Source organism: Lissotriton helveticus, chromosome 5_1, assembly GCF_964261635.1.
Source record: "Lissotriton helveticus chromosome 5_1, aLisHel1.1, whole genome shotgun sequence".
Lineage (NCBI taxonomy): Eukaryota > Metazoa > Chordata > Amphibia > Caudata > Salamandridae > Lissotriton > Lissotriton helveticus.
Genome location: NC_136065.1, coordinates 1,990,499,795 through 1,990,513,835, shown reverse-complemented (window position 1 = coordinate 1,990,513,835; position 14,041 = coordinate 1,990,499,795). Strand labels below are relative to the sequence as shown.

General features: G+C 43.0%; 1 protein-coding gene across 1 annotated transcript in view; it reads right to left on the bottom strand.

The window, feature by feature from the left end:
* Positions 1 to 2,137: 2,137 nt before the first annotated feature.
* LOC144756139 (uncharacterized) overlaps positions 2,138 to 14,041 on the bottom strand; it is a 51,482-nt gene continuing 39,578 nt past the window's right edge. Inside the window, exons 7-8 of the mRNA XM_078645706.1 lie at positions 7,216 to 7,238; positions 2,138 to 3,076 (exon numbers count right to left, since the gene is read on the bottom strand). Coding sequence (XP_078501832.1) covers positions 2,806 to 3,076; positions 7,216 to 7,238 — 294 coding nt within the window. The 3' untranslated portion in view covers positions 2,138 to 2,805. The remainder of the gene's footprint in view (positions 3,077 to 7,215; positions 7,239 to 14,041) is intronic.

The following is a 14,041-nucleotide window of genomic DNA, read 5'->3' as shown; positions in this document are numbered from 1 at the left end:
GTGGTGGAATTTAATATATTTCTTGTGTTTGGCCCTCACGTAGAGCACGGACACGGACTTGTCTCCTTCCACTGCTCACATTTTTGGAGCAACTTTTTTATTTTTCTAGAAGCACATGTTAGAAGTACTTGTGTTTTCAGGCTATCTCCCCTGTTTTTGTTGCTTCTTTTCCTTTTCATCCTTCTGCCCCCATCTGTTTCTTCTCTAACCTCGCCCTCCACCCCCGTTTGTAAGTGGATCTCTTCAATCACTGGCAGCACAGCACCCAGGATAACGTGTTGCATGGCTACACACTTACAAGGTCCAAAAAGCGAGACTTGTTGGCTATTCCTATGCTTGTTTCTCCTGTACCTGCTGATACCTGTGGAAGTAAATAAAAGTTTGAAAAAAAGGCGAGGTGAAAGGTTAGGGACAGAGTTTAAGCTTTTGGAAGGAATTAAGACTGGAGCTGGATTGGGGGGAACAAATAAATAATTTGGGCTGATTTTCTTTTGTTGTTCAATATACTTTATACTGAGGGAAATCAAGAGGGTTCTGAGATGAAGAAATGGAAAGAGTGGTGAATAAACCAGGAGGCATGTTGATCCGCTCTCACTGTACCACAGTTGTATGGCTGCACCAAGAGATAGCTGTGAGCCATGTAATATGTTTGCGGCTTGTGCTATTTTTTCTGGTGTAACAATACAAAGAGCAATCCGATGGGGTACTACGTCCAAATACACATGCAAAAGAGGCTTTCTCTCTCAGTGATATTATATCAACGTGTATAATGTCAGAGCGTTCTCTCAGCTTCTTGGTTATCTGTGAAGTGGCTGACACCACTTTGTGTATGTTGTGATTTACAAAATATGAAATAAAAGTGAAGTCTTAGTCACATGATGTCCTGTGAATGTCAGTGTCCTCCTGGGGCTGTAATACAAATAGGGAGCACTGCCCTGGATTCTTCAGTGGCTCATCATTAAGTGCGTCAGGCACAAACCAGGAGAGAGCACCCTATTACAACAAATGTGCTGTTCCTAGTGCAGGCACAACTCCTTGCCTGCACTAGAAAGAGTCCATTTGTGAAAGGTGGACTCAGTGTTTGAAGAGATTGCTCTGCCTTTCACTGCCGGTGGTGGATCCACCTTCCTTCTCAAGGGGATTCCTGGGACCCTTCTGCCCCTGCTCAGGACAGCACACTCACTGTGTGCCACCTTGTATGTTGTGCAGCCAGCGCACCTTCTGACAACCCAGACACAAAGGCAAAGCGCTCCCTCATGCAGATATGCAAGCAAACGTTTGTTACCATGCTGGCATGATCCATATTTCAGGAGGGGTCGCAAAAGCATCTTCAGCCTCTTGCCTCTAGAGTGTAAACAAATGGTGCAAATGTCCATTGTAACTACAGCCCACTTTGTATATGTGCTTCCTTGCTCGACGGAGGAGTAAATTGTAAATGTAAATTGATACTTGTATAGCGCACTACTCCCCCGCAAGGGTCTCAAGGCGCTTGTACGAATACCGCTGTGGAACCCATCCTGGCTTTCCCTGTGAGGTGTCCACTCCTGGGCACCCCCAAGGTGGAGGCCAGGCATCCTTAGCATTGTGGGGGCCCTTGTGGAGATTAAGCAAGCTATTGCCCAGAGTTGCAGAGCGGGACTCCATGATTGGAATAGGCACCGAGGCGAGAATTATCAGGTCCGTGGAATTTTGAGCCCAAGACCCACCGAGGCGGGGAATTGAACCCTGGTCCCGGGCTAGACCTCTGCATCAGGGTCTGCTGCTCCAATCATTGAGCCACACTTCTCCATGCAGTCTGATGCAGTTAGTGTTCCGTTAGCACCACGCCACTTGTGGGCTATGTGTTGCATCCTGAGCTGACTGAAAGAGCAGCTGCAGACAAGGGGCTACAAGCAAGGAGGCCGTCATGATCCCAATGGGTGCATCTGAAATGCAACTATGTGGAATAAAGCCCTATAGGCTGTCCTATATACAAGGTGTCTCTAGGCCCTGCATGAGGGCGATGTGTATAGAGTGTGTTGAGCTACTGTGTGAAATGTTCCCTTAAGCTTCATACTCTGTGTGGCTAGACTTCATTAATGTGACGTGAAGTATTCAAATATATTATTGAAATGCTTTCACTATAGTACACTAGAGATTTATAAACGTGTGCATTTTAATGTTCAGCCTAACCATGAAGACATTTAGTTATCATACATATTTACACTCATCTTTCAAGTTATGCAGCATTTTTTTAAAGTGCATTGCATATGTAATGACTCATTTACTTTGTATATTTGTAGTAATTTTGTGTATATATACATACACATAAAATCATGTTATGGAAGTGCACATTATAGTGTTTAACAAAACTAATTCGAGTAGGCATGAATATCGAAATGTGTTATTCTGTTGACCTTGCAGATGCAGTTTGTTTCAAGGCTTCAGTAGTTAAGAGAAAGGAGCAATTTCATAGTAGTGACAGGGAGGCCTGCGAGAGAAAATCTTGGCAGGGATGTGGAGAACCAACTAGCTGGAGAGTCCTCCTATTGTCCTACTAATCGCATATCATGAATGGTGTGATACTCAAGGTCGTTTAGTCAGCCAAAAAGGTCCATCAGGTGGGAAATGGTAACCACTTCCTGCGCGCCAGCACCATTTCCTCCACTCTTATCTCACTCTTTTGTTATCCTTTCTGTTTTATGCCCATCACCAACAGAGTAGAGCTCAGATATCCAACTCATGCACATGGGCATTCTGTTTTTTTGGCAACGTAGGTGGCCACTCCCGTGGGCAAAACCCTCATAGGCACTAATAGACAAAAGGTCAACCTTCCATCGAGCTCTTAGAAGGACAGACACAAGAGCAGTAAAGTTCTTGAGACAACCAAGGCTTGGATGAAAAAGTTGATTTTTTCCAAAGAGTTGTCCCTCCTTTCATAGAACCTCCATACAATGTCTGTCCTTCAGCACCCACAACAATGTCTGATGAGAAAGAGGACACCTTCTCCCCAACTCTGCAACTTGCAAGTTTTTTCTTGTTCGTTGATGTAGACAATGTAGGCCCACTGATTGCTTGGTGGGAAGTTGCATCCGTTCTAGAGAGAGACAACATGAGACACTTAGAAAGAAGAAGCAACTTCATGACATTTACCAAATAACCCTTAAACAATGTGTAAAGTCTTCTACAACATCGCAGACGTATATTCTAATACAACTGGGGTACAGATATCAACACTGGGAGGGTGAAATTTTCTCAAGGCTAAGCGGGACGCTTTGGGATTTACACTTACAGATAAATCAAATGTTTCTGCAGCAGTAGCCTTCAGAAATTTGAATTTCACATAAACCCATCTTCCACAGAAAGGCAATTATACGTCTCTGTAGCTAATCTATTTGCTTTTGGGTTTTAATTTTGATTCCTACTCTACCTTATTGTTTGTTTTTGTTTCTAAAAAAAGAAAAGAAAAGAAAGAAAACCAAAGAGGACATTGGGTTAGGCAAATTGATATATTAAATACTTTGTTTGCTGGTGTTCTGTTCATATAAATTCATTATTACTCTATTTTATAATTGGCCGAGATAGTAGGATCCATATTAAATTTTCTCAACAGGGGGATCACACATCTTTTATTAACTGGTCTATCAAATACCACTATTTGAAAGAGAGGTTGACTAGATGACTGACGATTCAAATGAAGTTGGATGTGAAACGCTTAAGTAGCCATGTTAGTTCGGGATCGGCGAGTGAGTGCGTGGGTTTGAGTAAGCTCAGAATGGGTTGTACGTCCTGTGGAGAAGGCTGCTTAGTAGAGCAGCGTGACGCAGAGAGATGAAGGCCATTTGTCAGTTGCGGCCATCTCTTGCTTTTTAATCTTAACAAGGAAGAAGAAATTCTGATTCTCACAGTGTTGACACACCGAGGGTCCCTAAGTAGTAGTGAGTGGGGGATTTAGCTGCTGTGATCAGTTAAAGGACTTACGACACTAAAGAACTCTAGGTCAACCCTCCACCGCTAAGAACTTTGCAAAGTAGTGTTTATTTGTTTCTTTGAGAGCAATTTTATGCTTTCTGATAATGAAGTGCCGGAGTTCCCATCTGCAGGATATCTGTGTTGTCTACAATGTTACTCCATCCTATGGTCGGCTTATTATATTTGATTTAATTCAAGGTTGAACTGGAAGTGGGTTGTAACTGAATTCGTGAACCATGGAGCAGAATAAGATCGAGTTAATTGTGGCAGAAAACATACCAAAAGTGAGACCCCCGGGTGTCACAGATAACTTCATCCGGAGTAACATCTTGGTTCTCTTGCCTGGGGAGCATCTGATAAACTAGTTTTAACCAGGGAGCACTATTTATACTTAACAAAAATCATCATGAGATGATTTTGGACATGATGAAAGATCAGGAAATTAAATTTAAAGGCGGTTCCCTCATGTTGAGGATGTAGGTTTTCTTACTCACATTTTGGTGGAATATCAAGTGAAACTTTGTGAAAGCATCCTGAGTCGTGCTTCGTTAGTCTTGACTCAAGAGATCAAATGACTGAAATGACTTTTCTTCAATAGCTTCTTTATCAAAAATTGCTCGTTAAAGGTTTAATGGTGACCAAGTCATTCCTACTTGGAAGCTTGAAATCTTCATCAGAAATGTCAGTTGATAACTAAAGAGATGAAATTAAATGTTTGGACTTTTTGGAAAAATCATTCTCCTGCACCTCAGAAAAATAAAATATTTTCGGTAATATATGTGGCCAGTATGTAGCTCGTTATGATGAACTTTTCCCCTGGTATTCTCCAGGCATTATTTGACATTAATTTGACTTTTTTAAATACATTTAATTTTGCCTTCCTTCATTTATTTTTCTTTGCATTCTAGGTAACATTGTTTACGTCTTAAATATATATCCTCATTTAGGTAAATGGGTTCCAACATGAGTGCCCTGGCTCTGTATGTGTTAATTATTGGACCTAAAGAAAACCAATTCCCCAGGATTCAGAATTTAATGGGTGCGATGATTCTCAACACTTATGAGCTCCTTAAAATGAGGCATAACTTACAAACATCACCACATTATGCTTCAGTATTTTCAGTACAGTTCCACCGGCAAACAAGGGCACGTTTAGGATGCCAATATGTAAAATAACAGGTTTGTGAACTTTACCACAACCTGTAATTACGGAGTATGGTAAACTTCTCACAGATCATGATCTTGACCAATGGGCAAACAGTTGTCATATTAGTATGTTTTAAGATTCATTTGAAAATTATGTTTTTACTCCAGTAAAATGATTCACACATTAATAAAAAGTGTGTACCCCGAAATAAAAGGAAACTCTATGAGTCGAAGTACAAATACCCACTTCCTGAGAGCTATTGGAGTCACAAACACAGATACAAACATCCAGAGCTCTCCGAGTGTCACAGACACAGATACAAACATCCAGAGAGCTATTGAGGTCACAAACACAGATACAAACATCCAGAGAGCTATTGGAGTCACAAACATAGATACAAACGTCCAGAGCGCTCTGAGGGTCACAGACACAGATACAAACATCCAGAGAGCTATTGAGGTCCCAAACACAGATACAAACATCCAGAGAGCTATTGGAGTCACAAACATAGATACAAACGTCCAGGGCGCTCTGAGGGTCACAGACACAGATACAAACATCCAGAGAGCTATTGAGGTCACAAACACAGATACAAACATCCAGAGCTCTCCGAGTGTCACAGACACAGATACAAACATCCAGAGCTCTCCGAGTGTCACAGACACAGATACAAACATCCAGAGAGCTATTGAGGTCACAAACACAGATATAAACATCCAGACCTCTCCGAGTGTCACAGACACAGATACAAACATCCAGAGAGCTATTGAGGTCACAAACACAGATATAAACATCCAGAGAGCTATTGAGGTCACAAACACAGATATAAACATCCAGACCTCTCCGAGTGTCACAGACACAGATACAAACATCCAGAGAGCTATTGAGGTCACAAACACAGATATAAACATCCAGAGCTCTCCGAGTGTCACAGACACAGATACAAACATCCAGAGAGCTATTGAGGTGACAAACACAGATATAAACATCCAGAGCTCTCCGAGTGTCACAGACACAGATACAAACATCCAGAGAGCTATTGAGGTGACAAACACAGATATAAACATCCAAAGCTCTCGGAGTGTCACAGACACAGATACAAACATCCAGAGAGCTATTGAGGTCACAAACACAGATATAAACATCCAGAAAGCTATTGGAGTCACAAACACAGATACAAACGTCCAGAGCACTCTGAGGGTCACCGACCAACATCCAGAAAGCTCTCGAGTCAGAGACATAAATACCCATATCCAGAGAGCTCTGCAAGTCACACCCAGAGCCCTCTCAGAATCGAAGACATTGTTACATACAAGGATGCAAACATCCAGAGAGCTATTGGAGTCCAAAACACAGAAACACTCATACAGAGAGCTCTGAGGGACACCGCCCTATATCCAGGGAGCTGTGGGAGTCAGAGGCACATCCAGCGAGCCCTATAAGTCACGGACATAGACATCCACATCCAGAGACCTCTCAGAATCGAAGGCATTGATACCCACATCAAGAGAGCCCTGGCTGTCACACACACAGATACATACACCCAGAGTGCGCTGGGAGTCACTGACACCGATAATTAGATCCAAACACCTCCAGATATCAGACACACAGAAACCCACATCAAGACAGCTCTGGGAGCCAGAGGCACAAACACCTGCAACCAGAGAGCAAGCAAGGAACCCACATTCAAAGAGACAAGAGACACAGATATCCACACCCTGGGGTCTCTAGGAGTCACAGACATAGATGCCCAGATATAGGCAGATCTAACCTAAGCCAGAAAGCTCTGGGAGTCACAATCACAGATACCCAAAGGCCTCTCGGTGTCACAACACAAATACCCACATCAGGATACATAATTGAATCAAAGGCCTAGATGCCACCACCAAGTGAGGTCCTTGAGTTACAGACACATATACTTACTACCTCCTCTGGTGAGGGCAAGGAGGAGTAGAGGACACAGAGCAGACACCCTCATCCACAGAAACCAAGAGTCAGAGACTCCCAAAAGTCACATACAGAGATCCCCATACCCAAAGAACTGTAGGAGCCACTGTCTCAGAAACCTTCTGCCAGAATTCGCATTGCATAGGACTGAGAGCTCGTAGGTAACTCACCTTCCATGTTGGCATCGCTCAAACTGTTGTGAATAAAAGAGAATATCATGGTTATGAGGAGAAAAGTGAGAGGCCGGTGACACAGACAGAGCACCATGTTTAAGATATCTGGGCACACACATTAATAATAAAATAGATCCTTCGGTGGATCAGCCAAAAATACATAATTTCAAGAGGTGGCCACCATGAGAGGCTGAGGACTACAGTTTACATTGAAGATACTTGAATCCCAAAGAGGTGAATGAGTGCATCTCCCACAAGTTACCTGGAGATAATGCATACTGAGTAACAATCAAATCCTGCCAGAGACAGTCATGAATACATTTGATTTAGTGTGGGTTACTGGAACACCTTGCTCCGAATATTGCCTCATTTTAGTGCAGGATATATGAAAAGGCATAGCTGCAGATAGAAGCATTACGGTGATTAAAATTATGTCAATACATGTACATAATATGAAAATTAGCAACATGATTGATGGCAATCTCTGATGCAATCTGAGGTGGAATTAGTTCATTCGGTTCCCTTCCTTTCCATTCCTAGATATCGCCTACATTAGCACCGAAATCTTGCCAAGATTGGGAGCCTTCTAAACAGTGCACACACACTCCTGCTCATCATGCTTGCATTTTTCCAGCCCTCTCCTTGCCTGTAGGTCGGGCCACTCCCAGTCTCTATTATTTCAATGTAGTGCAAAGAGTCTGTGAGTATGTCACCGCTGCTACCTTGACACAGACTGTTCCTTAAAAGCTTTTTCTCGAATGTCACAGGCACATTTCTCCACGACAGGCTCGAGCACAGTCTTTATATAATAGCTTTCAACATTATTTTGAGTAAAGCTAAACTCATGACCTCTGATGTAGAGTGTAGAAAAAGAGTGTAAATGTGCTTGCTCATTCATCTAAAGCGACTGCATTTTCCCAATAACCATTATATTGCATGACACATACAATACTGATCCACTATCGACGTATAATAAAAATACTGTTACATGTGCCGTTACCATGGAGATACAACAGGGACAATGTAGGGACACTGTACCACCACACTGTCTGGAAATGGCGACTTTGAGACATGCTTCCCCACATGTCAATTCCCCACTGCTAAGAAAAATACTACGAGTTCTATGAATCAGTGATGGAGAATGTTTGTGGAATGTTGTTTCAAGCACAGCAGGCCTGAATCTAGCCACCTAATGCAGAGAGTAACCTGCAGAAATGGCTAGCAGAAATGTGGAATTGAGCACTCCAAGCGTCCAAGTCTCGCTGTCCTGGTTGGGAAGGCAATGCAATTTGATACCATATGCTTTGTTTTTGTACTTGTATGTATGTTTTTGGAAATCATTCTTATTAGGACGTACTCTTGGAATGGATATAACAAACTCTCCCTTTTTGACTATGTTACATTTTATTCAACAATAAATGCATTGATTGATAGATTAGGGTTTGTAGAGCGCGCAGCAACCCGGAAGAGTGCCCTGGTGCTAAGCTTGCATGTCTCTTTGTCTCCTTTTCCTTGAATCTACTGGGCACACGCATATGACAAAATACATTCTTTAACTGTAGGAAAGTATTGAGAAGCAGTACACAGAACGTAGAAAAAGTTGAGAAGTATGAACAATGGGTGTTGGTGGTAAAGGCATGCGTAAAGGCATGCGTTACAACGGAGTTCGTTGTAAGATCATACAACCATCATGTGTGCTTTTGCGTATATGAATGAAAGAAAACATTATTCACACGATTTATTGAATTTACACCCATTGTTCATACTTCTCAACTTTTTCTACGTTCTGTGTACTGCTTCTCAATACTTTCCTACGGTTGTATGATCTTACAACGAACTCCGTTGTAACGCATGCCTTTACCACGCATGCGTTACAACGGAATACTATATTCACGCTTTTCCTTCTCCACGTTTTTTCCGTGGTGACGTCATAAATAGAAAATAAAACGGCCGTTTCCTTCTCCTGCGCCGCCGATTTCCTGCACATCTCCTCTAAAGGTTAGTGGTTTATTTTTGGGGGGGCAAGCCCCCCTTTTTTATTTTTACCCTTTACCACACATGCCTTTACTACGTACATCGTAGTAAAAGTATGCGTGGTAAAGGCAGTCGTTGTAACCACGCATGCGTTGTAATGCATGCGTGGTTATGGTTTTCGTTGAAACGGCCTCGTTGTAGTGGCCGTTTCCCGTCCAAATACAAACTCTTGATTCTGACCAAGGTGCAACATGGAAAGAGCCAACTTGCATGTGATTGACGAAGTCCTCTGCGTTCGGCATTAAGGTGAAGCAGCCATTCTAAATGGCATTACAAGGCACCAAGGGGCACCTGGGCCAACAATTTAAAGTCATGGTCAAGGTCGGACAATTCACACTTTACCTCATAAGAAGCATAAAACTGCTGCATCCTAGGCATGGCTCTAAGTGGTGTAAGGTCTTCTACACAGACGAGACTAGGTGGCATCCATTTAACTAGTCCCCTTTAAAAGCAGACCCTAATCGCCTTAAGTGATCGCTGGTTTCTACATCACCTCATCCTTAATTTCTGAGAGGTGCTACTTAGTGGGTGACACAATGAGTGCTGCAGACAGACTAGTAGCATCCAATTTACAGGCTATGAGTACATGTAGTACAAGGGTCTCCCAAGTACGTTAAGTGTGCCAATTGAGAATAAACCAATTTCACCATATTTTCAAGGAGAGACCAAGCGATTTTGCATTGGTTAGCAGTAGTAGAGTGAAGAGTCCTAATGCCAACAAAAATAATTTCAGAAAATGGGAGGGGTGAAGGCAGAACGTTTGAGAGGAGTACACACTTAAGATGTCAGGTCTAACAGAGTGGTGAGACATTGGGAGAGGAAGGGATTTACCCAAGATCATTTCATTAGGTGAAGTTGTGTTTTACATGTTCGGGACATATAATTGATCTGGTTATAATCCAACAGAAGAAGGTATATGATGAACTTTAACTCTAAATCGTTATAGTTTCTTTTGGCGCTCTTTCATCTCAAAATTAATTCACATCACATCTTCTGTATAGTTTTATTTAAAATATCCATCTTTATTAGTTTGTTGAAATTAATACCAAAATCAATGAGGGGTGGGGAACAGTTATGTGGGAAAGGCCCTCAGTTTCCCCGAACGTATATTCATGAACCAAAAGTGGAGGGTTCTCCAAAACAGTCATTATGCCCTCTTCCTTAGTACTCACCAGACACAGTACATGTGATCTTATAGCACCCTCACCCACATGCTAATCATGTGGCATGCTTCATCATCGGGTCCTCACCTAGTGAGGTACTCACTGCCAGGTGGGCTCAACCTCCAACTGGCACGGAGCACTTTGATATTCTCTATGTTCTTAACGGGATCTTAGGTAAAAAAAAAAAGGTTAAAAATATCTCCCAGGAACCCTAACCCAATTTTTAATAAAATGTGCCCTGTGAATGGTTAACAACATAACATGACACAAAAAGGCATTTACTGAGCCGGGGAACCCTCGCCCAATTCTTTAATAAGAAGGGACCTGTGCTATGGTTAAAAAGTGGGGAGAGGAGTTGGCCTAACGGCTAAGGCGCTCGACCTCGGACCTGGGGAACTCGGTTCGAGTCTCGGTAACGACGCCAAAAACCCCCTGTGATTCTGGGCAAATCACTTAATCTCCCCGTGCCTAAAATGAAAGTGTGTCCTAACGTAACTGGTGCTATGTAAAGCGCTCTGATAACTGATTCGGTTCGGTTCTAGTTCGCGCTATATAGAACTCAGCAAAAAAAAAAAAAACATAATATGGCACAAAGAGGCATTTACTGAGCCAGGGAACCCTAACCCAATTCTTTAATAAGAAGGGCCCGGATATGGTTAAAAGCATTACATGAGACTAAGGGCCAGATGTAGGTAATTCCGATTTACCGACTCTTAAATACCGACTCATACCGAATCGGTATTTAAGAGTCGGTAAATTTGAAGGAGGCAGATGTAGGTAAAAAATTACCGAATCTGTAAGAGTCGGTATTTACCGATTCTGTAAATACCGATTCTGTATTTCCCATTGATTCCTATGGGCCTTGAAGCCCATAGGAATCAATGGGAAATACGTATTTACAGAATCGGTAAATACCGAATCCGGGGTGTCACTTTGACACCCCCAAGTACAGGCACGTGTAACATGTGGCACACATACATGCCCTAAGGGCATGTCTGTGTGTCACATTGCACAGATGTGCATGCACACCTGAATTCGGTATTTTACCACCCAATAGGATTGGGTGGTAAAATACCGACTCTTAAGGGCCTGTGGCACTCTTAGGAGTGTCGCCTACATATGGATTTACAGAATCGGTATATTTACCGATTCTGTAAAATACCGAAGTGGTAAATTTACCGAATCTGTAAATAACTACCCACCAACATCTCAAAAGCCAAATACCGGTCGGTAACGGCCGAATTCGGCCGTTACCAACCGGTATTTGGCTACCTACATCTGGCCCTAAGACATTTACCGAGCCAGTGTGTCTATTCTAAGTCGACAGATTTCATCAGGCCCCTAAGACCCTTGTATTCCTCACCTATAGTGAGCAGGAGTTATACCTCCGCACGCATTCCATGCAAGATCAAGAGATAGTTACACAACCCTTCTACACCGGGTGAGTTAACTGAAAAGTGGGGATTATCCACTTCGAGAATCCTAAAAAAGGAGAAGGAACACACAAACGAAAATGCACCTGTATTGGAATATGGGTAGTTTAAACAATGAAACTGTGCAGTGCACTACACACTCTAAAACAGTGAGGTCTCCAACCTTAGAGATACCATCATCTAAAAGCCAGGATAAGGGACCTGGTGTGACTTAAAGCACCTGTAACAGCCAGTGTTCAAAATATCATGCAGTCATCTCATTATCCAAGTGTATACACCCAGCGCATCACAGATCCACACACAGAGAAATACATGAATGTAAGCCATCAGGCTCCTAGTGTTTTAAGTGGGGGACCTCAAGCTAGCTATAACTTGGAGGAGAGTTCACCTATACGGCTGCATTGCAGATACTAGAATGGGGCAATGAAAACTATATCTATAGGAAAATGTCCATGTTATGAAAACCTAACTGGAAACATGAACTATGAAAAACTATTTACATGAACTATCAGCCCTGAAGAAGAGGGTTCCCCCCTCGAAACACATGTTAGCTTGTTGTAATTAATCTAAACAAACTAATAAAGATGTATCTTTTACAAATGTATACAGAAGATGTGATGTGAATAAAGTTTGAGATGAAAGAACGCTCAAAAGAAACGATTATTTATTTATTATTATTTATTTAGAGGTTTTCTATAGCGCTAGCCAGACCCGAGGGTATCGGAGCGCTTTACAACATGATGAAGAGGCAACAAAATACAGAACAGTGCCATGGTTTGCAAATACAAAAGAGTTCAAATTTTACAGTTCTGCTGAGCGTCAAAGGTGTGTCGATGAGGTAGAGAGGTCGAGGGGTCCGAGTAGAAGCCATGAGGTAGTGGGGTCAAGAGGTAGTCTCAAAGCCTAGGGAAGGCAAGTCTTGTGCTGTAATTTTCTCTTAGCGCTGCCGACCCAGGGGTTGAAAGTTCGGGGAAGGGCATGGGGTAGGTAGTGGTTGTGTGATGTTTGATGTCTGCCCGGAGGGGGCGCGAAGTCAGGTGACTGCCTGGAGGAGGCGTGAGCGTCACGTGATTGCATTCGGGAAGGCGCGGTCGAGGTAAAGGGTTTTTAGGAGGCTTTTGAATTTTGGAAAGGAGGGGGTGGTTCTGATGTCGACTGAGATGGCGTTCCAGATTTTCGTAGCGTTTCCTGCAAACGAGCGGGTTGCAGTCTTTTGTTCCCGCATTTTCAGGGGATTGAGTAAGAAGGAGTTGGAACTCCTGAGGCTTCTTGATTGCCCCGCTTTCTTGAGTTTGGAGACAAGGTATTCCGGTTTCCCTGTGTGCAGGGCTTTGTGTGTGAGGCAAGCCGTTCTGAAGCTGGCCCGCATTTCCACTGGGAGCCATTGTAGATCTCTAAGTGCGTGAGATATATGGTCACATTTTTTGATTCCGGTGACCATTCTGGCTGCTGCATTGAGGGTGGTTTTGAGTGGGGCTAGGTGGGAGCGAGCTGTACCGGAGAGGACTGCATTCCCATAGTCCAGTCTGGACAACACTAGGGCTTGGGTGGCTTGTTTAAGGTCAGTAAGAGGGATGTCGGGTTTGATTTTGTTCAGGAGTTTCAGATTGAGGAAAGCGCTCTTGGCGGAGTTCTTGATGTGCTTGGTCACGGATAGTTTGTGGTCAAGGGTGATTCCCAGTGATTTGACCGAGGTTGGCCAGTTGAGATTTCCGTTGAGGGCATCAATAGCTTTCAACCAATCAACAATTTGCGGGTTTTCTTCCTTGTTGGAGATGAGGAGGATCTCGGTTTTTCCCTGATTGAGTTTGAGGTGGTTCGTTGATAGCCATTCTTGGACTTCTCTGAGAGTATTGTTGAGTCTTCGGATGTTGTTAAAGGAGGAGGTTTCTAGGTAGATTTGGGTGTCATCGGCATATAGATGAAAAGGGATGTTCGCTTTCTTCAGAATGGAGGTGAGGGGTTTCATATATATGTTGAACAGTTGAGGGGAGAGAATGGATCCTTGAGGGACACCTCTGTTCACGGGGAGGAGTTTGGAGGCAAAGGATTTGATTTTTACTCTTTGGGAGAGGTTTTGGAAGAAGGAGGAGAACCATTTGAGGACCACTTCGTCTGCACCTACCCGCTCTTTGAGGGCTTTGATGAGAAGACTATGGTCTACAGTGTCAAAGGCTGCTGACAAGTCTAGGA